The sequence below is a fragment of the Acomys minous genome (genome assembly GCF_964271855.1).
Source record: "Acomys minous genome assembly, chromosome: 3".
Taxonomy (NCBI): Eukaryota; Metazoa; Chordata; class Mammalia; order Rodentia; family Muridae; genus Acomys; species Acomys minous.
Window position 1 is genome coordinate 109,687,132 of NC_140485.1, and position 25,858 is coordinate 109,712,989.

Sequence of the window (25,858 nt, forward strand, 5' to 3'; positions counted from 1 at the left end):
AGCCTTGGCTATATAGATACTTTTTAAATGGTCAGGCACAATGAAAAATGTGTGTGAGTGAGAAGATACGAAATGTTTCAAAGTAGAAAGCTGGAAATAAAGTATTTTGCAGATAGATTATAGCCTTGTGTATATTGTTTTCTCTTTTAAAAGATAAATATTAACTATGCTTTGCCACTAAAGGAATTTGACATTTTTGAATTTGCAAACAAGGAAGAGTGGAACAGAAGGCAACATTGTATTTCTCTAAATGTGGGTTAGTTAGCTCTGAAATGTTCTGATCACGTCATTTCCAGACCTCAAAGCAAACTCCTTCTTAGTTGCTATGGTAGTGCACATTCTTTGAAAAGCACTTTCTCAGGCTGGATGGTGGCCCACACCTTTAAGCCCCACACTTGGGAGGCAGAGGCAAGAGGATCTCCATGAGTTCAAGGCCAGCCTGGGCCACAGACTGAATTCCAGGACAGCCAGAGCTGTTACACAGAGAAACCCTGTCTCAAAAAACAAACAAACAAACAAACAAAAAAAAAAACAAACAGAAAAGCACTTTCCACTTAAAATTCACCTGTAATCATCTGTTTGTAGAGAAAATGGAAAAAAAAATCAGTGCTAAGATTATGTCCATGAAAATCTTACATTGTCAGTTTGCACATGAGATCAAATCTCGGCTTGGTGTCTGATGGCCAGCTTTGTGGAGGGCAGCACAGCTGATGTTGACAAGAGGCCTCACAGGTCTTGAGGCCCCAACTGCTACCCCCTTTACGAGGCTTCTCTGTGGCAGTGGGCAGGAGTGAGGTCCTATGCTCTACAACAGGACTTAAGACAGAGATGTTTATCCTCTGTCTCCGGTGTGGGGACCCCTGTCTGCCAAGATTTTGATTATTTGTTTCAATTTATGTCAACAATAAAGCAGTAAGTTCTGGTTGTATGCAAGAAGCCAAGATTAAACAAAAAACAGAGCATGTAAGTGTGAGAAGTAGGTAATCCATGGAAAGGACTTGAGACTGTAGTCAGCTCCTGGTAGAGAGTGGATGTGGCTTAAGAGGCCCAAGGGCATTGTGCTGTGCGTGCCTGGTGTTCCGAGGTCCTTGCTTTCCTGTACCTACATGCCTCTCTTTCTCAAAATGGAGGACTGGGCCCAGTCATCCAGATGGTCTGGGCACTTTACAGACCTGTGATTCCTGGGTCTGAGATCTGGTTGTATATTTTTTTTAATTGCCCTGCTTTCTGATGCTAATTAGTGCAGTTAGGCTGCCAAGTAAACATCTGCTCAGGGCTGGATTCTGCATAAAGCCTCTCCTTTGGCTGGGCTTGCTGGAAACTCCTCATGCTTCACACAGAATATGAGATAATCTCCATGAATAGTGCATAGTGTGGGAGCAGGTTCAGACTGTTACAGCCAGGACATGGCTGTAGTGTACTGACATATCAAGACAGTAACCTATGCATACATTAACATAAGAGCGTTGCTATTTTGCTTGCCAAATTAAAAAGATTATGAGGTGTATGTGAGAGTGTGTGTGTTGTGTGAGTGTACTGTGTGAGTGTGTGTTTGTATGCCTTTTTGTTTTTCTTAGGTGATAGTCTTCCATAGAGAAAAGGGTAGTAAAATGCTTGATATTATGTAGTATTAATTTGCCCTTGCAAAGCGGTTTTAAGAATCTTCGAATAATCATTCCCTTTGACTTAGTAGTTCCAGTTCTGGGAATCCAGCCTAAGAAAATAACCTCAAATACAGAACGCTTTTTGCACTGAGGTATTCATCCTACTTCAGTGACGTACATTAAGCTGGATGCGGAGTCCACGTGGGGGTTGACTCTGGCTCCTTGCTGACGGCTTGCAGGGTTGCAGAATGTTCAGATATTTTCTGCTTTGTGGATACTGGAAAGTGTCACGGATGGCAGTACCATAACAAGGGCTCACATTGCATGGATCTGGAAAGGTAAGATATTGTACAAGGATTTTAATCCAGCAATATGGCAACTCTGGCTATAACACAGACAAGCCCTTAGTACACACCTTTAATCCCAAACAATGAAGGTAAAGTTAGTTTATAGAAGGAAGCAGCCATGTTTGAAAGTAATGTCTAATTAAGAGGCAGAAAAAGTGACAAATCAGAGAACGATTTGACAGAATAGGATATTCCTACAAGAACTGAGAGGAAAGAGAGGTGATTGAGAAGAGAGCATGGCAGACAGAGAAGAGACAGTTTTACCAGGATGGGTTGAAGAGAGAGCAAACAAGGCACAGGTAAAGGCAGAAGGAGCCAGAGAATGAGAAGGAGCAAAAAGATTAGATCAGTTTGCTAGAGTTAGTTTGAGGGCAAACAGAGCAATTTAGTCAGAAGCTGAGAGAAGCCAGATAGAATCAGTCAGCTTAGAGAGAGAAGTTTGAGCCAGAACAGCTGACCTGAACCAGCCAGCCAGAGTTCAGAAAGAGCTAGAAAGGATGAGCTTATCCAGCAGTAAGTCTCAGAAGCTGAAAATATTTTAGGCCTAGATTAGATTGGAGAGAGGCTGGAAGCTTCAGCATTAGGCCTAGTTTAACAGATAGAGGAAGTAAGCCTCCAAGATGACAGTTAAATCAAGCGAATAAAGGATACTTTAACAAGATATTAAACTGAATTACATGTAGATGAAATATGATATATCTATAGGATATATAATATATATAATATGTATATTATACATATACACCAAAAAGAACGCAACTTCAGTGGGATTCTTTGGCTCATAGTTTCAGAGGATTCAGCCTGTGGTTGGCTGAATCTATTGTCCTGGGCTATGAGATGTGTGAACGTTGTGAGGGAAAGTTATGGGGTATCGTATCAAGGAAGGAGGGAGAATTGGCAGGATGGTGCCAAGTACAAGGTCTACCTTTCAATCATGCCCTGCCTTCTCAAGTTTCATTCCCTCCCAATTTTCTATTGAGATCTTGGATGAGTCAGTGGGTCAGTCCATTGATGAAGGCATAGTATGAGATTAAGCCTTTGGTATGCGAGACTCTTGGGGGACACTTAACTATCCAAACCATAATACTGCCTTTTCTTCTAAGATGCCCAGGAACACTTGCAGGAAGCTGCACTGTGAAGAATGGGCAGACAGAGAGGGCTACGGAATTTTTTTTTCTTACATCCCTTGTTTAACTATCATCAGTAGTATCTAAGACCATGGCTAGCCAGGTGATATATGGGTGATCTCTTAAGAGGCTGGCCTTCCAGCCTGATGCGTCTGCCCTGCTGCTTAGGCCTGGTCATGTTTATCCCCATAACCACCGAGTGGGGCCATTTTGCATGCCTCCTCACCGTTGTTAAAATAGTCCAGAACCATACACTGTTTATTCTCATTTCCTCACTTTATCTCCCTTTTAATCAGTGGCACCTTATCATTATATAAAAAGCCTCAAGCAAGCGGTGTCAACCTCTTTTTGAATTTCAACACGTGTCTGCGCCAGGTTGTCAGCAGGGTGTAGCAGGTACAGGAATAAGCAAGACATAACTTAAGAAGTTTATAAGATAACAGGAAAAACAATTATTCTGACATAGGACAAATAAAATTACTTGAGCAAGCAGCATTTGCCAAAAATATACATATTGTTTAAGATCACCAGATTCAGTTTTGAGAAAATAGGAAAGTCTTTCAGTAGGATTTGACATCTATACTAAGATATGAAAAATTTATATAAGAAAAATGTACATAAAATATGTCCTAAATAGCTGGGCATGGTGGCGCATGCCTTTAATCCTAGCACTCAGGAGGCAGAGTCAAGTGGATTGCTGTGAGTTCGAGGCCATCATGGTTTACAAAGTAAGTCTAGGACAGCCAAGGCTACACAGAGAAACCCAGTCTCGAAAAACAAAAAACAAAAAAAAAAGTCCTAAATAAATTGTGCCCTAGCATGCATAAGAGCCCAGAGGAAAACAAATGATTGAGACGTAGCCCATGATGGGTTAAATAGGGAGCCTCCAAAGTGGTCAAATCATGACTTAGGGCTTTGTTTGACATGGGTTCGTATAATGAGGAATTTTCATTTTATTTGAATGTAAGGATATTGGATATTTTAATTTATGAAATGTGATGGCCAGAATTGCTTTTTAGAAATAACACTCTGGAAGAAAAAGAACTCTGTGCCTTGTTTGGTGGGGGTATCACAGCTGTTACAGGAACAGTTTCAGCAGAGCTACCATATAATCCAGGGACCTCACTAGTGTATATTTATATATAATAGTTGTGTTGCCGTACCCATTGTAGTCCTGGCCACAGCTATGGAAACAACACAAATGTCCACTGGTAGATGGAATGGATGAAACAGAAGGATGCTTTGTCATTTCTATAACCTAGAGGGTTTTGGCTAAAGTGAACACAAAACCCAATTACCACATGAGTTCATTCATATTTATTTTTAAATTAGCCATAAGGTTTTCTGTTGTTGCCTTCTTTTTGCATGTTTTGAGATACAGTCTTACTGAGTTGCTCCAGCTGGCTCCTGACCTAATGGTCCTCCTTTCTCTGCCTCCAGAGTACTGGAGTTACAGATGTGAGCCACCACACCCTCTCTCTTTAACTGTCCACTGGAGGACAAGTTAGTACTATCCGTTGCCTTTATCCCAACAGTCCTGCTTTAGGGCATTCATCTTCCATAAGTAATTTTGTCTGATTGAATAGTGCATATAAAAGAGTATGCATTCCAGCATTGTGTGACACAACAAAAGACTGAGAATGGTATATCAATATGCCCAGTATGGCAGTTACAGCAAAGTGATATACTGTACTAGGAGTTATGGAAAAAGAGTAAAACCTACTTAACGTTAATACAGAAACAGCTCTAGGGTATGTTGTCTGGTAAAGAGAACAAGAGTGAGTATTGTTCACAAACATTTGAGTTTACTGAGGACAGGGTAGATCCTTGCATTTCTCCCTCAGCCCTAGGGTCTCTGGAAGGGCATGCCAGCCTTCTGGGGGAAGGTGTGAAGAAACGGGCGGGCTGAAACCGAGCCCTGCCCTTTGTATGCTTTGCTTCTTACCTCTTAGTTGAAGAACCATGAGAATTTACAATCTTAAAACACAGGAGTTTAAATTTACTTTAAATAAGTGATTATAAAAATGCAGCGTGAAGAGGGAAATGTTTAATAATACAGGAGGATAACTACATGTAGAAAAGTACTTCTATCTGGTTACATGAAATCCAGTTACCCATTAATATTATGGTTATTTTAATTACTTAACATTTGTTTAATCTATCTCTTCTCCTTTCCCCTTCCTTTTCACCCCTCCTCCTGCCTCTGTGTGTGTGTGTGTTAGAGAGGAGGGGAGAGGGGGAGGGAGGGAGGGAGGGAGGGAGGGAGGGGGAGAGAGAGAGAGAAAGAGAGAGAGAGAGAGAGAGAGAGAGAGAGAGAGAGAGAGAGAGAGAGAGAGAAAGGAGAGAGAGAGAAAACGCTGCATGAATATGTGCTTGTCATAGTGTTTCAAAGGACCATCTCAGGTGTTGGTTTCAGCTTCTGTCTTGAGATAAAACCTGTCATTTCATTGCTGACTGTAGCAGGCAGCCCCACCCTCCAGCACCTGGGATTCTGCCTCTGCTTCCCATCTTAGCATGGGAGCACAGGCCTTAGAGACGAGCGCTGCTGCACGGGGCTGACAGTGGGTTCTGGGACTTCAAGGTCTGGTGCTCACGCTTGCCTGACCAGTTCCTTGCCCACCAAGCCAGCTCTCCCTGGCCATATTTTGAATCTTCAAGAGCTGTGAGCGTTGGGTTTGTTAATCCTGTCGTTCTTCCCTGAGAGTTAATGGGCCAGAGCACACTTGACGGACTTCGTGGTCACTCAGGATGCAGGCGTCATCTTTTATGAAATTCTTCCATGTCCTTTGACCATTTTTAAAAACTGGGCTTGTTGTCTCTATTTTTATACTTTTTTAATACTTCCTGAATATAAGACTTGTCATTTCTATTTTGTGAATGCCATCTCATAATTTTGAGTTTCTATTCTTCTGTTTGTTGGTGAGTCTAGGTTTAAATCGACACTTTTTATAATGAATATTTTCCTGTCATGTGTAAGAAATTTTTCCATTACAAAAGGCTTCTCGGGTGTGTTTGGAAGCTTCCTTTTTTCACCTCTCTCATACACACACACACACACACACACACACACACACACACACACACCTCACATAAAGGGTCTGTGTGAGACTAATTTGGGTGGATGAGAACCCAGGGGAGTTACTGAGGAAGCTGGCTGTGTGGGTGTTTGGCTTTTTTATGGAGTGGTTTTTGTTCTGTGCTCCTTTCTGGCCCACAGTTGCCGTAACTGTCCTTATGCCGGCATCACACTATTGTAATTCCTGTAGCTCCCTGATGAGGTTTAAGTCTTGTAGAACATGTTTTACTGCTGTGTGTCCTTAGTTCATTCATGCCTTTATAATCAAATAAAGCCGGAGAGCTGTTCTAAGCTACATATTGAAACTCCTCAAGCCTTTACATGTGGGAGGCCTGTTCCCATCCTGGGGTGCTATAGGAAAGTGGGGGTTCCTTTAGGAGTTGAGACCTAATGAAAGAAAGGTAGGTCGCCGGCAGACATGTATGCTAAGGGGACATTCGGGTGCTCCTTTCCTTTGCTCTTTACTTTGTAGATGCCATGAAGTAAGCTTGCCCACACATTCCTGTCACATGCACTACTGTGCCAGTGCAGGCCCAAAATTGAGCCCTGAGACTACTTGTGTCTGGAGTCTTGCCTCTCACCATGGAAGGGGAAAAGCACTGGGGTGTATCAGAGGGCACTAATCCCACCTGCAGGGTCCCCACCACCTTCACGATGTGATCATCATCCAAAGGCCCTGTCTCCTGATATTTACCATGGTAATGAAATGGTCAATATATGAGTTTTGGGGAGCACAAACAGTAGAAAATGTCATGGTTATCCATATGTGTTTTCAAATTATCTTATAATTTTGAGCCTACTTCCCCTACCAAAAAAAAAAAAAAAAAAAAAAAAAAAAAAAAAACGAAAACTGCTAGAAATTCCACAGAACTTGAATGTATAGCTCCTCATGGCTTGGCTTTATGTCTGAGTGTGTTGAATCTTCCAGATCCAGAATGTAGTATGTCCTTCAAGTCATTTGCTGATTTTTTGACTCCAAAACGCTTCAGGTATTTCTAGAGAAGATATTTTGTTAACGTTTATCTCCGTTGGAAAATCACCTAAAATGTCACTGGTTCTTAAATACTATCTTTAAGTTCTCATAGCCAATATATAAATACATAAGATTGTGTGTTACGGACCTATTTAACCTATTTACGTACGTGGAGTGGAGAAAGCCTTGAATGACTATGCAAGGAGTGCATGAAGTCCCGAGGGACTCTGTTTTGTTGACATGAGCACAGCATCTTGTGCAGGATCTTGTGCTTGCTGTATCCACAGCCAGATGACTCTAGTAGTTTACCTCGCAGTTGTCCTGTTAGAACTTGAATTGTCTAATCTGTGACCATGAAATCTGCTAGCGGAGGGATCTGAGTTCCACATTTCCACTCATTTCACTCTCGTTCCCTCTTTTTGTCATCATGCTTTGGTCATGAGCTCTAGTCAGTGTTGAATCATAGTGACATGGAGCATAACTGTCCCTTGTCCAACTTTGAGAAGAAAACACTCAGTGTTTCACAGTTACGATGTTTGCTGTCGGCGTCCTTGTAGCTGTTCTTCATCACATTAAGGGGCTCTCCATGCCACCCTGGTTTGCTAAGATCTTCTCTTCAATGGTTGTTGAATGTGTCAGATGATTTCTTGTGTGTGATGATCAAATGAATTTTCTTCTTTATTGTGTTTTAAATTTAATTTTTTCAAAAACAGGATCTTTAAAAAGTTTGTCACTATTAAAATTATGAATTTTAAGCAGCTCTGGACTGGTGCTGTAAGCCCGGCACTGGCACTGGGCTCAGCAGCAGGAGCCTCTCTAGACCTCTTGTCTTCACGATGAGGCTCCAGGAGCTTTCCTAGTTCAAAGCTGGCCTTCTTCAGGATTCATCCTTTCCTGATGGGGGTATGTTGACTGGCAAACTGCTCCTGTGTTTCCCCAGTGCTGGTCAGAAGCAAAAATGCTGCCTCTTCTTTCAAGGCCTCTGTGTCATGATTTCTGCCATTGTCTTCTGAGTATGTCACATGTGTCTGTACTGAGGTTAGGGAGGTCTTGCCCACTGATTGCTGTGTTTTTGTAAGACTGCTGCAGAGTAGATGACACCAACAGCTGGCAGTAGGCTTAACATGGCCACGAGCTGTAATCGCAGCCTGCCTTTTTGTTGTTTTTTTGAGTGTGTGTGTGTGTGTGTGTGTGTGTGTGTGTGTTTGTGTGTGTGTGTGTGTGTGTATCAAATACACCCTCACACCTCCTCTTCATCTTCCTCTTCCTCTTTATATCTAGTCCCTCAACCATTTCTCCTACCTAATTTCATATTCTCTTTTAAGAATTTCCTACTGAGTTCCTGTATGTACAAGGGTGTAGGACTGTCTATTGGAACATTACTAGCCTCTCAGGGGTCTCATCCCCAGAGAAATCTGACTCTCCATACCACACTAGATGCCATCAATTAGCAATAGTTCCTTAGCTCGAGTGTAACTTAATGAGACCTCCCCGTCCATGCTGGGATTTTGGCCGGCTTGGTCCTTTCCAAGTGGTGTGCAGGAAGTCACAACTGCTGTGTGCAATGGCTCTGCTATGGCCTGCAGCCACTGTTTCGCTGCTGACAGTTGTTACCTCTGGCTCTGATTCTTACTACCCCCTCTTTTGTGGTGACCCCTGACCCTTGAGAGGAAGGGTGTGATATAGATGTCCCAATCAGCGCTGAGCACTCCATAGTCTCTCAAGCTCTGCATGTTGACCAGTTGTAGGTCTCTGTGTTAAACCTCCAGCTGCTGCAAAAAAGACGCTTCTCTGATGAGAGTTGAAGAGTGCATGACCTATACGTTTGATACTGGGTCCATTTGGCAGAATAATATTAGTTTCTTCCCAAGGACCAGTGATTTAACCACATTCAGGCTTTTGGCCTAGTTAGTGGTATCAGGCCTGATTTCCATCTCAATGTAAATCTGATCAGAAAGTGGTTGGTCAATCCCATAGCATCCCTGACACTATTACACTAGAGGGCCAATCTTGTCAAGCTAGTCATTGTAATGAAATAGCTTCCAGGGTTCACAGCTGGGTAAGATTGTTGATGGTGCTTGTTCCGCAGTAGCGTGGGAGGCTCCCAGTACTGTCAAAGTGAGCCAGGACAGGAGAAACTTTCATGATGGTAGCAGCTTGATTTCTCCGTATCCTTTGACACACATATATTATCTTCAGCAACAGGGTCTTAATATCATGTTCTGGAGGGTAACAAAAAGCAGTGACAATACCCTATAATGTTTAATGGTGATCTGTAGGTCCTTACTGACCGACTCCATTTTTTGGCCGTAGGACACATTTTGTCCCAGGTAAGATCATTTCCACAGAAATTAACCAGATAGTCTTGCCCCAAACATCCTTAGTAGTTAAGTCAGTGCCCCAAAATCAATTTCATCAACATGCACACAGCAAGGCTCGCGTCACTTCTCACACACAGCCACTGAGGCCTTGGGGGGCACAGTTCTGGTTCCTAGAGTCTTTCAGACCATCTGTTCCCGCTGTTTCCAGTGTTGAACTATCCAGGGCTTTCGTATCTGACAGATCTTCCTTAGGAAATGGACAAACCACTTTCTTCCTGGCTCCCCTTTGCCATTTTTCATGGGTGCTTGTTTTTGACAAACACCATGGTGCTGCTCAGAGAGCCAGAAAGGCTCCTTTGTATTATTAATGTTAAAATTGCTTCAACTCATAATCTTGCTTGCAGTTTTTGAAATATAGCCAACTTCATCGTGGTAGTCTTGTGTAGTGGTCACTTTAGTCTGCTAATACTTTGCCAGGATTTTTGCATCAATGCCTATGGAAGAAATTGTTCAGCATTGTTTTTCTTGCAGCTTATTTTGCAGGTTTCACTATCAGGGTTATGCTAACCTCAAAAACCAAACACTACAGTGATTCCCTTTTCTTCCAAAGTTACTGTGTAATATTAATGTTATTTTGTCCTTGAATGATTAGTGAATTTAGCTACAAGGCACCTAGGGCTGAAGTTTTTCCATTTGGTGATATGCCTTTTTTATTTTTTTTTTAATTTGGTTACGCCATTTTATTATTTTATGTGTGCGTTTGGTGTTTTTGCTTCAGAATCCTAGGTACAGTTTCTTTGCACTGATCCTGCTTGTACCTGGGAGAACTTTTGGCTTGATGATTTCCATATATATCATCCAAAATCTCTAAAGTGTCATCACAGTGGAAGCTGCTGAGTGAACTAAAAACAATCATGTACAGACGGCTGCCTCACTAGATAAAGTACTTGTTGTGCAAGTCTGAGAATGGGAGTGTGAATCCCCAGCACTCACAGAAAAAGCCAGTAGGGGTGGCAACTTCCTGTGTTCCTAGCACCCAGGAGGGAGAGACAAGTCAACAAGTGGAATAGCAAAATGAGAGCAAGCCTGCTTAGGAAATGAAGAGAGCAGTCAGTGAAAACACTAGTCCTTCCTCTTTGTCCTCCACACCAATGTGCACACACATGCATGCTCATCCACTCACACGAACACATGTGCCAACATACACAAAAACAAAAACATGTGCCCCTAGAGTGTCTACCTTCCCGTGGTTGCTGATGCTGGGAAGCAGTGAGCTGGGAAACAATTTCTTGTGATACCCAGCGCTCAGCAGGTGTAGTAGATGCTGCAGGAGTCTCGACGCTCTTCTCCATTTGTTAGGTCAGAGGCAATGTGAAGTCCTTCAGTTTCAATTGAGCAAAGGGCTGTAAACACCCTGTGAAGTCTCATATCTGGCACTTAAGACCAAGGTCCAAATCAGACTAAACACTTGACAAATTGAATCTGAGGCCCCAGATTGTACCTTTTTCTGTCCTTTCCTTTGGAGAATTTAATTAATTAATCCATCACCTCAGAGGTCCCTCTCATCTCAGCCACTAAATTACTTTTGAGTTCTCTCATGTGGCAAATTAGCCAGCTAGCTCAGGTGTTAAGTGGATAATTATGTCTCCTGCTGACACCTTGGAGATTGTTTTATAGTTAAGTAATTTTTTTCTTACAAGAATGAACTTGTTCAGAAGAAACGGAGAACATATTTTTCCGCGATGGTAAGTAGTGGCATCAGCTTTGAACACAACAGAAATGCAAAGTCAGTTTATGTATATTCAGAACTTTAATGTACTTCCAACTAGAAGTTAGCTGACATTTGAAAACGATTTGATATCAGTAGACACTTGGGGAGATGTTTGGCATTACAGTTACAGTAGCAAAGGAACTTCTTAGTTCTTGGAGCCATATGAAAATATTTATAAATGGCATGACATGGTGTTGGGCTTCAGAATAAGGTGCAAGAACTAAATGAGTCACGTCCCCAAAGAAACAGGATTGGTCATAAGTTGACAGTTGTTTAAATGAGAGAACGAATACTTAAGGATTCATAATGCCTACCTACCATTTTCTCCATATGTTTGTAATTATTCTGCAGGGAGATTTAAAAAGGTAGGTACTAAATGAAGTGTTACCACCAAACCCAAGTTGCAAAGTCTGTTATGGTCATGAAGGATGGTTGCATCGATTCATCTATTTTATATACCTATTATTTTTGTTCCTATTGCAATGAACTGTAAAAGGGATAAATGTAGGGGAACACGTAGGGGAAAGTGAGCACTGGGATACTAGTGGTGGGAATGCCAGTTTCCACAGCCAGGCCGAGGAGACGGCTCAGTGGGAAGGGTGCTTGCCAGTAAGCCTGACCATCAGAGCTACATGGTGGGAGGCGAGAACGGTCTCCTGCACATGTCTCCTGACCTCCACATATGCCACACACGCTAACCCCCCAAAACTAATTTTAAAATAAAAGAGGAAATCCTGTCATCCGCAACAGCATTGCAAATGATGACATGCTGAGTGAACTGGGCAGACAGAAAGATAAACGCTAGATGATCTTAGTCAGTTTAGAACCTGGAAAGCAGGAAGTAGCTGCAGTTATCCAGAGCTGGCTGACAGCAATGGTGGGAAAGATATAGAGGCTATTGGGTAAATGTTGGTCAAAGGATACAAAATTTCAATTAGGAATAAATTCAAGGGGACTGTTGTCCAAAATGGTAACTATGGTTAATAATGATAAGGATTTTAGTGTTCCCATTCCAAAATAATAAATATTGCAGCCATATGTAGCCAGTCTACAGTGTATTCAAATTATTTTAAAGTATCATGCTGTGTAGCATAAACACAGATAATTTTTGACAATTAAAAAAAAAGACTTCAATTGGTCTCACTTTCAAAATTCACTGCATACTGGCTGACCCTTAGTTACTCAAGTTCAGTCATCAGCAGCCTGTTCCCTGGCCATCTGGTGGAGCCAGGTTTCAGCTGAGAGCTGCTGTTTTCTTAGCCTGCACTTTGGCTCCTGGATGGAACAGTGTTTTGTTTGTTTGTTTGTTTGTTTGTTTGTTTTGTTTTGTTTTAGTGTGTTATGTTACTCCTTCTTTTAAAACTTGGATGTGACTCATATTGAATTTATAAATTTTAAAAAATAATTTCTTTACTTATTCACTTTACACCCCAGTCGTAGCTCCTGCCCTCCCTCTACCCCCTCCAATACCCCTTAGAAAAGGGGGGCTACTGCTCCCTCCATCCGAGAACCTCAGGTTGCATCAGGACTGAGTGCTTCCTCTGCCTGATATGGCAGCCCCGCCGGGGGGTGGGGGGAGTAATCGAAGGCATGCAAACAAGTACTTGTCAGAGACAGTCTCTGCTTCCCTTACTAGGGGAACCACATGAAGACCAAGCTGCCTGTCCGGTACCCATGTGTAAGGGTCTAGGTCTAGTCCATGCTCGGTCCTTGGTTGGTTCCACAAGCCCCTCCAGGCCTAGGTTAGTTGGCTCTCCTGGTCTTCTTGTGGAGCTCCTGTTCCCTCTGGGTACTTTTGCCCATCCCCCCACTTTTCCACAAGGCTCTTTGAGCTCCTCCCAATGTTTGGCTGTGAGTCTCAGCATCTGTTTCTATCCGTTGTTGAGTGGGGCCTCTCAGAGGACAGCAATGCTGGGTTCCCATCTTCAAGCATAGCAGAGTGTTGTTAATAGTGTCAGGAGTTGGCTCTTTGGCACAGTATGGCCAGGCATTCCCTCAATCTCTGCTCTATCTTTATCCCTGCACATCTTGTAGCCAAGGTAAATTTTGGATTGAAGTTTTTGTGGGTGGGTTGGTGTTCACCTCCCTCTACTAAGAGTCCTGTCTGGTTAGAGGGTGGCCTCTTCAGTCTCTGCTGCTTGAATTTATAATTTAATCCAGAATTCTTAATATGATCAGCAAAAATACATACACACACATATATATACACACACATATACATACACACACACATATATGTATGTATGTATGTATGTATGTATGTATATGATCAGATCCCACTTGACACTACAGCTTCATCTCAATATTTCTGTCCCAGGCTTAGTCAATTTCATTCATTGGCCTGTGTTCTGCACAAAGGCACATCGGGTTCCTCCTAGGCAGGAACCACAGTCCTTGGTTCCTGCACCTGTGGAAACTTTCTCTTTATCACAGGCTCTTCGAGCTCAGTGTAAAGCTGCCACTTCTCCATTATGGCAAAGATTGTAACCATTTAATCTCTCTAGGAGTCCTTCGTGTTGCATACCCCGTGAAGCCCAAGTTTGCAGAAATCTATCTGGTGAATAATTGTAGAATATGCTGTTTTGCCATGTACCACCCAGGAAGTAAAATTACTGCAGCTTCAGCTTAATGCTTATCAACTATTGCTTGTAAGACACTTTGTACTTTCTCAGTATTAAAGAGCTTTTCTAAGTATATCCTTGAATTAATAGAATATATATTTCTGGATAAATAGATGAATACACAAGATACTTACTCAAGATACTTGTCAGATAAGGTTTGGAGAAAACTGGTTTTAAACTGATACACGTCTCTGCCAAGAGTCACCTAGATCACTAGTCACACTGTGCACAAGAAGGGGGGGGTTGTTCTTGGGAGGAAGTGTGAGTAATTGAAAGGCTTGAGTCATTGTCCCAACTGCCAATTACTGGCTTTCTTAAAATAAATTCAAATTCTGGATGTGCAAGTTTAGAATAGGCCGGGAAGCTTAAAAGTCTCAGAAGACTTTCCCAAGGACCTCTGCGTACTTCTGCTAGAAGTCAGGTCTGTGTCATACCAAAGGAAGCCAGAAGAGAGGGGGCCAGATGGAGATACCCTAGTGCACACTTGGGTAACACATGCTCCCCATGACCAGTAAAATGCTATGTGCCATCACTGGCTCGGTGGTGTGGGGTAAGGGTTTCGGGAGCTTTGACAGAGAGTAGAGCATATGAAAACTATAGGAAATAAGGTATCCATGGAAATGGAGTCAGTTTGCAGGAAGAGCCAAGAACCATTGAAGGAGAAGAGCAGGTGCCTACAGCTGGATGCTGGACAGCATCCCAGTGTGGTCACGTAATAAACACCCTCTGCTCAACGAGCAACAAGAGAGCCTCGTCCTTGGGATGCCTGGGATGGCTTTGTTCTCCAAACTGCATGGCATTTCCACAAGGCACAACTGTCCCCAGATAGCCATAAAAATGCCACCTCCATCGTTACTGCTTGCTTGGTTAAAATAAGTAAATACAAAAGTAGAGGGTGGAGGGCTCAACCCAAGTCGCAAGCTTGGAACAGGTAGCCCAGGCCCTTAAGCCCTACAGTAGGAGAGGCTGCTTCCATATGCTAAGAATTGAGTACTTGACTGTTTTTAAAGGGGAAACTGTCCAGGGTCCTCAAGGTAAGGCCCTGTCCTTGTGCTCTGATCCAAGCTCATGTTTACAGCTTCTTCTATTCTCATACTTAGGGGGCCCAATCTTACTTTCAACTCTCTGTTAAGGATGTGATCTTAAGTTCAGATGAATGCTTGCTGTGTGAGTCAAGGTACTAGGAGTGAGTAGAACTGACCCCTGCCCGAGAGAGCTCTGCGTTTGCCTCCAGGCCTTTCACCATGTTGGTTCTTTTGGCTGCTTGGAGCAGCTTCATCCTTATTGGCTAAGTCCCGTTGATCTTTGGCTCCCAATCTGAAGCTTCGCTCATTCTAAGAAGGCTACTCTGATCCTCCCAGGGCTGAAGTGACCAAGCTTCCCACATCTTCTGATGACGTCCTCTACCACTCTGTCAGGCCAAAACCATCACCACTTTGGGCCTTGATAAGCACTGGCCTGGCTTAACTGGGTGCTTAGTTCTGAACAGGGCTTCACAAATGTTTACTGGATATCAAAATAAGCAACATTTTGCCATTTAAGTATTTGTTACAAATGTCATGATCCCAAACTCTTACTGTTCCATGGGTATTTTTGTCTCTGTGGAGAGCTTATAATGGCTTCTTTCTTGAGGTGTAACTTAAAATAATTTACTATAAAACGTAGTTGAAAAGCCAGGGGTAAAGGCAAGGCTGAGAGGGGAAGAATGCAATTGGAGGCCCACCTGAGTTACAAAGTGAAACTATCTGAAAATCTGGTTTAGTCCTGATACCTTACAGCATTAATGAATTCAGAAGACCATAGACCTGAGCTGAGAGAGAAAGATACACCAAGAATGTTACTGTTAGCATTTGGAATGGGAACTATATGACACTCACATTAAACATGACTATTAAAACAGAAAAATGTTAACACAATCCCGTTTTAAGCTGTGAAGAAAGTAAACTTTGAATAAAAGGGAACTGGGATGTTTTCCAGAGTAGTGAAGGGAGACTCGAGCCAGGGGACCATAATGTCCTCCACACTCCACCCTCCCATGTGATCAAGGGCAACACTGGAAACTCACTTGATGAACAATTACAAGTATCTGATCTTACAAGTCTTGTAATGCTACTCTTACATTCTGAGAAACAGAACACACCCACCCACATGAGAAAAGAATGCAGGAAGAGTAAGGTGGAGAAGGCGGGGAAGGCATGGTCTGGAGAAGAGATAAAACGTGGCTGCGAAGAACAACTAAAAATAAAAACCTTAGCTAACATGCACTTCTGACTTTGCTGTTCATCTCACACAAGCTTGAGAGGAAGTAGGTAAGAAGTTAAAGGTTAGAGAAGGAAGCTGGGGAGGACTTGGTGATGGCCAGGAAAAGCCACGAACTAACCTGATGATAATGTGGAGGAGGCTGGCCAGCATCCTAGTATACTGTTAAGGTAGAAATTACCATATAATTTCACATTGAAGTTGTATAAAATGTGTCACAAACAGGTGTTTTTTTTATATCTTCCATAATACTCATTTATTGATGAGTTTGCTCATAGTTACAATCAGATTTTATCACTGTACTTACAATGTCATAATAATACCAATGTATTTGAACTGTTTTATATTTTGTTCATGTGTGTGTGTGTGTGTGTGTGTGTGTGTGTGTGTGTGTGTGTGTGTAAGGGAGGGGATTTGCTTGTGCCGAAGTATGCATGTGGAGTCAGAGGACAACTTTTGGAAGTTGGCCTTCTTTTTCTATTGTGTGGGGCGTGGGGACTGAACTCACATCATTAGGTTGACGGTCAAGCAAGCACCTATACCTGTTGAACCATCTCAGCAACCCAGACTTTTCCTATTTTTCTTACACCAGTGTGTTCTGTTTCTTTTCCTACTTATTTCTAAGATTGTGATGACATCAGAGCATATTGTGTGTTTGTCAGGGAAGGGGCAGAGAAAATATTAATCTTGGGTCATGATTGTTATAAACTATTAGCTGTTAAACATAAGCACCTTATAAAATCTCTTTTTAAAAAAATATGCCCAAAGCATAGGGCTGAAACACTGCAGTGAGGCTGAACTCTCTGAAATGCCTCTTGGTTGCCAGGTCCCAGGACGCTGACTCATCTGCACGCCCTGTAGCTGGCTCGCTGCCTGCAAGCTTTCGGATCCAGCAGTTTCCAAAACAGTTGGATGGTTGATTGCTTCTTTAATGAACCTGTGGATCATCAAATAAGTTCACAAACATAATTGTCAGAGGACACTTAGGCATCCTATAGATATACGTTTTTTGGTACTCAATATATGGTTCAAAATGACTAGTATTCATTATGTTATCTGGAAAGAAAGCTGATAATCTTTTCTTAAAAGCATGAAATAATTAGTGCTATGTGCAAAAACAAAGAACCTTAATAACCAGTGGTCTTTTCCTTTTCTGTCTGTTGTTTCACACAGGTACAGCTTGGCCAAGTTGAAATCAAATGCCCAATCACAGAGTGTTTCGAATTCCTGGAGGAAACAACTGTGGTCTACAACTTAACCCACGAGGACTCCATCAAGTATAAATATTTCTTGGAACTTGGCCGAATTGACTCCAGCACCAAGCCGTGTCCTCAGTGCAAACACTTCACAACCTTTAAGAAAAAAGGACATATCCCCACTCCTTCCAGATCAGAAAGCAGATACAAAGTAAGCATGCTTGCCAGAGTGGTAGGTCAAAGGTCACAGGATTGAAGAAGTCAGTAGGCCGACTGGTGGCAGGCATTACCTGGGCTCCCTTCCTTTACCCCTTATCCAGAGCCTCAGGTAAGCAGATGGTGCCTGTGATTCTGATCTGCGGTCTTGGGAGACCCATGCTAAGAGAGCACGCTGAAGTTTTTTCTTTAATTATGTTGGAAATTCTTTTAATGGCCCAATAGAAAGGCTAAGCTTTAGAGTGACAGTCATCACTATTACCAAGTGCTAAATAAACACTAGGGCTTTGTTTGTTTGTTTGTTTGTTTGTTTTAAGTAATGAGCTTGACTTTTTCAGTGGTCTCAATTTCCTTGTTCTCAGCCTCTGTCTGTCATGAACAAAACTTGTATAAAACATCATTCATCCACTATTTGTCAAATACACTTGGCATTTACTTAAATTGGGTGACAAACAGACGTGACACACAGTTCCTGCTTCAAAACAGTCTCAGAAAGGTATGTTGGCCAGTTTTCTGTTACTATAAAAAATTAGCTACAATCATCAATTTATAAAGAGAAAAGATTTATGTCATCTGTTGGATACTTTGAGACAGTTTAGTCCAGGGTCCTTTAGCCTAGTTGTTTTGCACCAGTGTAGGAGAGTCTTCTGAGAAAAATTACTCATCTTGTGGTTGCACAGCAAAGGACAGTGGGGAATGGGGCTGGGGGGGACCTTCAGTAGAGGGGACCTTCAGTGACCCAAAGGCTTGCCATTGGGCCTTGGCTCCTAAAGCTCCAACACCTCTCACTAGGAATAAGCTTTTATTTACCATATAGACATGGGGGGCTGGGGGGGGACGCTGCTTAAGATGTAATCTGTGGCAGAAAGGAACATATGTAATGCACATTTGTAAGGAGACTCCGATAGACACTAACTAGGACCTTAGGAGTGGCTTCACGGAGAAGGAATTTTTCTGGCTGACATAAGAGGAGCATTTCAGAGAAAGCGTGAGTCAGTGCTTAGGCCCAGAGGCAGGGGCTGGGTGTGTTGTTGACAGCAGGGAAGGAAGGGAGAGGCAGCTGGGAAGATGGGTAAGAGCAGGTCAGGCTGAGTCTTGTAGGATGTATTCACAGGTTTGAAGTTACCTCTGTAGGTATCAGAGAGCAATCAGACCGGCAGCACTCAGCAGCTGCCACAAAAGGGCAAGACCAAAGACAGGGATCCTATGCCCAGCTGTGGGATGCAGCCTAGGGAGCTGTCAGGACACCATAGTGCATCAGTTCTACCCGGAACAACCGTCTTGTAGCATGTCACACCTCAGTAAGAGCCTGACCTACTACAGGACAGTGAGGCCACTGCCGTACATTTATCTATGTGTTGTTTTTGAGTGAACCAAACGTATTTGGATAATATATCCCTACAATAGGCTTCTTCTAGTGTCTATCAGCTGGCTTGTAGCTAAACAAAGAAGCAGGGACAAATGGATTAGGAGAAGAAAAGATGCTTTGAAGAGAGCAGAAATTTAGTACAAAGTAAATGTTCAGAATAAAGCAATTCAGATCTTCAGGGTTTGGGCTTTATGTCACTGTGACAAAATGCCTGAGATACGAAGTTTACATGGAGGGCAGGTTACCTCCTAGCTTTGGCCAGTGACTTACTATTTGCATTGCCTTGCTATTCTCAGCCTGTGGTGAGTCGCAGGGACCTGTAGAGTGACAGAGGAAGCAAAAAGTGGAGGGAAAGGCTGAGTCTCAGTACGGCTGTGTCTCAGGACTTCTTCAGGATGTACCCACAATGACCTGTCTTCATCTCCTAAGTCCCACCCCACAAGGTTTCACATCACAACCTTAGCACGTAGGTAGCAAACCAACTTCACAGGCATCATGGGCCTTTAGGACATTGCAGATCCAAATTGCAGCATAACTCACAGCAGGGCTGCTATGCAGATTTCACCAAGAGCAAGGCTACTGCTGAGTGTGGGTGTGTTGCCCCTGGTTATCCTAGAGGAGGAAGTCCCAACAGTTGAGATACATATAATCCCCCTTCTGTGCTGTCCATAGTTTGAGGCATGATTCCAGGAATGCCCGAAGCAATACCGCTTACTGCTTTTACTGTACTGTTCGGTAGGCATCTCTCATCACTAAACTCCAAGCTGTCCATTAGCTCTACCCATTTACATGCTCAAAATTATTTCTGAGGTAAGGAGGGCATCAACATGGTCATGCCAGCAAGCTCCATGGCATATATGCATAAAGGGTAGCACTGTAAGTTGACACTAGAGTCTTGACACTTGGAGTGATGAATCCAATAACTAAATCCACCTCCAATTTGCTATAACAAAGTACTCAAACTCTGACATATGTTAACAAACCAAAAGGCTTGCCTGTAATTCCATGTTTGGTGTATGTCAAAAAAAGTCCTTTACTGTGATTGTTTATTTCAGTAGTAGTACTGTTTTTGAATCATCGGGTTACAGTATCTAGCTCTTACGATGACAGTCACTCTGTGCACTTATTATGGCTTTAGCTGTCAAAGTCAGAAGCACTTAGGTCTCAGGCTGAACTCTATTAAAGATATCACGGTCATTTTCCAGCTGGGTGGGTGCTGCTCACATGAGCTGAGGTCTAATGCCGTGCCCAGACCTTTCCTTTCTGCTCTTTGTAAAGACCATTTGTTAAATATTTGTACTTATCAGATGGCAACAGGGCAGACAGGATAGAGCATTTGCCAATAATCAGGACTCCTGGGTGCTCATTTGTCCTCTCAGGCCCCCAGTTAACAGTTTGCATCTGGCAGTAATTTGAATAAAGTGTGCTGTACTCTAAACACTGTCAAATTCATATCAGATTGAATAAGTGCTTTCCTGAGTTGAGAAATTTATACTGAAACAACCTTGTCAAATCAGTTTTACTTTTTCCTTCAAAATATCTACATCACCTTCTCCCTGTAACTCATGCCTTAAGGTCAAAATTTTATACAATTTCATTTCTATAGAACTGGCTTCAATTTCTGATTTAAAAATACAATTAGTAGCGTGAATTGTCCCTTTAATGCCTTGATGTCATACTTTAATGCCTGTCAAGTTGCAAGCAAGTTCACAGCGAGAAAAATCAGTATGTCTTAAATGAACTCCCATGACAACTAGAGACGAGTGCATCACCCACAGCGGAAGTTCATCTCCATAGCGATTATCATGTGTGGTTTGACGGTACATTTGTGTAGTTGCCTGGTTAAGGCCTCTCCTTCCACCTGGTCTCCAGGAGGCCCAGGCTGACTTCATTCGCTGCTGATAAACAACTATGACCTTGGGAGTGTGCTTATGAAACCTACTTCCTAAGGGAACTGATAAATGGCCAACATGTAAATAATAATAAATATATTCCTGTAATTAATATAGGCTGAAAGCGCTGGGAGTGCAGGAGAAGAAAAGACAAGAGAGATTGGAAAGGTTCCATTAAAGAAGGTCAAGTTTACGAAAGTAGGTCAGAACACAGCCTTAAATGTGATTTAAAAAAATTTTTTTTATTTAATTTTAATTTATGTGCATTGGTGTGAGGGTGTCAGATCTTGGAGTTACAGACAATTGTGAGCTGCCATGTGGGTGCTGGGAATTGAACCAGGGACCTTTGGAAGAGCAGACAGTGCTCTTAACCACTGAGCCAACTCTCCAGCCCCCTTAAATGTGATTTTATATTATCAACCCATCACACTTTCTCTGTACCTTGAACTTAGTTTATATATTTCTACCTGGGGGTAGTTATTGCACTGGTGCTCTCGGAGTATAGTGAGAGTGAGAGGTGAATGAAATCACACATAGTACTTGTTCCACATGTGGCAGAAACCACTGTGGTCATTATTGTTAGGCAAGGGTAACACAGTCAACAGCCCTGAGTATTAAAGGCGTAGAGTTAAAAAGAGTAGAGATGCAGTTAATGATAGGCCAAGAAGTGGATGGTAGGGGTAGAAGACGATGATATTGACTGTTTGGAAGAACAACAGGGTACACTGTTTAGGTCTTAGAAAATTCACTTGAGTTAGAACTATGTTGATGATGGAAAGTACAGAGACCCTTTGGGACATCCAAACCATGTGTCAGAAGTGGTTTATACAGGTCATCAATATTAGGAAGTTGGAGGAAGAGAGACATGTAGCTTTATTAGTCAGTTCTTTAGAGGAACAGAACTGACAGAATTTATCTATCATCTATCTACCATGTATATACATATACAACTATCTAATATATATATATATATATATATATATATATATATTTACACATGTGTATGGGGGAGATGACAGAAAGGAAGATAGGAATAAAGAAAAAAAGAAAGGGGATTTATGGGTCCTAGAAGCCTACAAGTAGAACATTATGATAGGCAGATTTGGGCCTAGGGGTCCCGCTCAAACTAAGGCACCAGCCAAGGACAATACAGGCGGTAAACCTTAAACCCCTACCCAGATCTAGACAATGGACAGAACACTCTCCACAGTTGAGTGGAGAGTGGGATATGACTTTCTCACATACTCTGGTGCCTCAACTTTGACCATGTCCCCTGGAGGGGGAGACCTGGTGGCACTCAGAGGAAGGACAACAGGTTACCAAGAAGAGACTTGATACCCTATGAGCATATACAGGGGGAGGTAATCCCCCTCAGGAACAGTTATAGGGGAGGGGAATAAGGGGAAAATGGGAGAGAGGGAAGAATGGGAGGATACAAGGGATGGGATAACCATTGAGATGTAACAAGAATAAATTAATAAAGGAGAAAAAAAAAGAAAAAATTAAGAATTAAAAAAAAAAAAAGAAAGGGGATTTATTAGAGTGGCTTACAAGTTGTGGTCCAGCTAGACCAGCGTTGCGTTACCTGTCTGCCAATGAAAGGGAGAATCCGTAGTTGTTCAACGCATGAGCATGGATGTTTCAGCTGTTCTTCACTGTGCACCAAAATCCAGATGCGGTAGGCTCTACTCCCAATGAGTCGAGATTGAGAGCACGTAGGCATAAGCAAAGAGCCTCGTTCTTCCATGCCATTTATATAGGCTGCCACTCGAAGATGTCGCCCAGATCAAAGGTGGATCTTCCTGCCTTGGAAAAAGATCCAGATTAAAAGTGTGTCTTCCCACTTCAAATGGTATAAATAAGAAAAGTCCTCACTGGTGTATTCAGCCACTTGGGCTTTAATTAATCCCAGATGTAGTCAAGTTGACAGCCAAAAACAGCCATCACAATAACTAAACTCACAGACATGAAAAAAATGCTGAGGGGTGGGATGGGGAAGAAGAGTGAAGTTGTTCTACCGTTGCAGGGAGAGGAGGAGAGGAACAGGTTGCCACACAGGATCAGAAGTAGCTACTTGTCTTTGACTGAGGTCCTTCAACTCCAAGCTCCCTCCTCCTTCCAAGTGTAGACTAAGAGTGAGCCACCTCTTTGTTCTGACTCAGTGTGAGTTGAAGGCCATGCATAGCAACACAGGGAAGATGTCAGAGGCGCCACTGTGGTTCCTGAAGGTAAAGGTAACCACAGCCCTTCACTCCCCACAAGGGTTAAGCTCACCTGCCTTGAGTTGCACAATGGTGCTGTGACTCACCCTCAGGTACACAAGGAGAAGCCTCTCAGATGTCCTGGAGAAACCGTCTTACAGTCTTAGCACCTTCCCACCCTTCTGTGCTGATCACAAGCCCTCTGGGTAATCGTGCCCTATAGCTGCACACATACATTATTTCATATGTGTGTGGTGAAAATAACTTCTTCAGTGCTTTCAGAAGACTGTTGAGCCAGGGTGTTGTAAAGGGCGCTTGACTTTCCTTCTGGTTAAATGACAGAAGAATATCTTTCTATTTGCAATTTTTTTTTCAGGCTTATCCATGAACACAGATGTGACAGTGTGCTTTCTCTCTCTCTTTCTCACACACACGCACACGCACGCACACACACACAAACACACACACACACACACTCCCTCTCTTTCCTCCTCCTCCCTCTCTCTCTCCCTCCCTCTCTCTCTCCCTTTCCCCCTCCCCCCCCCCTCTCTCCCAGCTGACTATTTACAAATAAGAAGCAGACTGCTGGTCAGCCAACAGGGTCAGCTTAGCTCCTGACAAACACTGATTTCTCTTGGGATTGATGTATCATCCATGTCAGCAACCGACAGAACACAACTGTAGTTTCTCAGATGTTCTTGCTCAAGAGAGATAAAAATGAAGTTGTCCAGCCAGATTTAAAGAAGCTGGTTAAACAAAGGGCGTGTTGCATATGTTAAATATGAAGTGTTTATTAATGTTCAGCTATGATGCAAGACAACTAGACTTTATGAATACATGCATCTCTTTGTTTATTTATGGAGTGCCTTGACAAAGTTGCCTTTTCCCCCCTTCTTGATTTCATAAGATAGCCTTATTTTTAGAGATTTTTCCTCCCCTCAACTTCTAACGGCCAAATATTGAAATTAACCTGATATCTTAGTTTTATATGTACCCTTAAACACCAACCATCAATGTTGTCGTCGTTGTCCAGACCTATAGCCAACAGAAATAGACCTTAGTGGTGTTTAGAACTGACTTTGTTTGTTTCTCTTCATCATATTGTCTCTTGAGTCTTTAGAACAAAAAAATCAGAAAATCATCTCCGGTGTTGGGCATCCAGTAGGAGGGTAAGTTAGCCATGGCTGGTGTTAGTGTACAGTGTCAAATGTTCAGGAACAAGAAGGGTTGGGGCTGTGCCTTTCTCCTCTTTCATCGTCTGCCTTTTCTCATTTACTCTCCCGTTCATACAAACCCAGTGAGGTGCCACACTGGCCAGGAGATTAGGCAACTCGAGGCAGAATGTTCCATTTCCTCCCCGCTTTTATACATCAGTGGGAAAGTGGGTCCTGAGGCAAGATGGCAACTCACTCACCTCTTAGGCCTTGCTGTCTGAGTTTAGAGAGAGGCTTTAAAGTATTTCCAGAGAGTTATGAAGTGGTCATCTCAGGTGAGGATGCAGGGTGCTCTTTGTAAGTGGTCCCGCTTTGCAGCTTCTGATACATTGCCCTAGAAAAACATGCCTCCTGCTTGGAAAAAAAATCTTTTAAGTTTTGAGGTAATTGAGGTGAAAATTTTGTGTAACAAATGTGTATGAAACTACGATCATGTAACACTAGCCATGAAGTTGGTGTTGTGGGAGGTTAGCAAGGTACATGTTTGGATAAGGGTGACATCTTGTTACACTGTATCCTGTGTGGGACTCTCTGTGTCTTTTCTCTCCTTTGGGTCCCCAGTTTTACCAACATTATCTTTTCTCATCTAGCCTGGTTTCATCTCTGTTGGGTGACCATCAGGTAAAATTCAGTCGACCACACCTAGTCTCTGTTAAGGGACACTTGCCTCATGAAGTGTAAAGATTCATGTCGTGCTAGAAGAAACCCTAATAGACACTAAAATCTCAGAGAGCAGGACTCTGGACCTCTGCATGAGGAGACTGTCTGGCCACTGCAGATACAAGGATCAAGATAGTGTCTCTTGGAGGTGTTTGAAACTTCACGTCAGACTCTTTTACTGCCCCTCTACAATATCTGGACATCTTCACATTTACCCATCTACAAAAAAAAAAAAAAGGAAGGAAGGAAAGGGGAACTCGTGTTTTCTGATACTTTATTACGTTGATTAGAATCTTTAGGACATACCATAGCCCAAATTTTAGATGATTTATATGAGCAGTGTCTGAACCACTGTGCATCTTGGTGCATATGCCAGGGCTATAGGAATTTCCAGACTGTTTATTGAGTAGGTCAGCAAGGTTCAGGGTGAGCTAGCTGCACCATTGTCTCAGGCCGGGCTGTCAGTGTACTGTCTCTTCCTGCATATGCTTTCGGCGCTCTGTCTAGTCCTCCAGGTAGACTCTGCCTGACACAGGGTTTTTCACATGGTACAGCAACATTCTGCCACCGTCTCTCTGATAATTTATCTTCCAGCCCTCCATGAAAAATCTTTCCCAGGGCACTGACTGTACAAGCTTCTGCCCTGGCAGACTACGATTTTATTGCTGCCTCACTTCATGTCTGTCTGCTCCTAATAAGTACACGATGGACAAGATAGTCTCATTCTTTGCTGTGCCCTCCCCGCCCCCAAATCGGTACGGTCAGTACCTGCCAGTCAGATGCTATATAAATTTCTGGTGCAAATGAATTGATGACTACATTTCATTATTAAGAGCATGTTTAACCTGCTGTTCAATGAAAAGAAATTCCTCCTGGAAAACTGAGGTAGCTCTTATCTTCACGATGCTTCCCTCCTAGATGGATGCTGTCTAACATCTTGAAAATAATAAGTAAGGATTTTGTGATTTAGCTAAAATTACAGGGTTGGCCATTGGCTCAGTTGGTAAAATG

General features: G+C 42.6%; 1 protein-coding gene across 1 annotated transcript in view; it reads left to right on the forward strand.

The window, feature by feature from the left end:
* RNF217 (ring finger protein 217) overlaps positions 1 to 25,858 on the forward strand; it is a 110,739-nt gene that overhangs the window by 49,283 nt on the left and 35,598 nt on the right. The window contains exon 2 of the mRNA XM_084776795.1: positions 17,273 to 17,506. Coding sequence (XP_084632921.1) covers positions 17,273 to 17,506 — 234 coding nt within the window. The remainder of the gene's footprint in view (positions 1 to 17,272; positions 17,507 to 25,858) is intronic.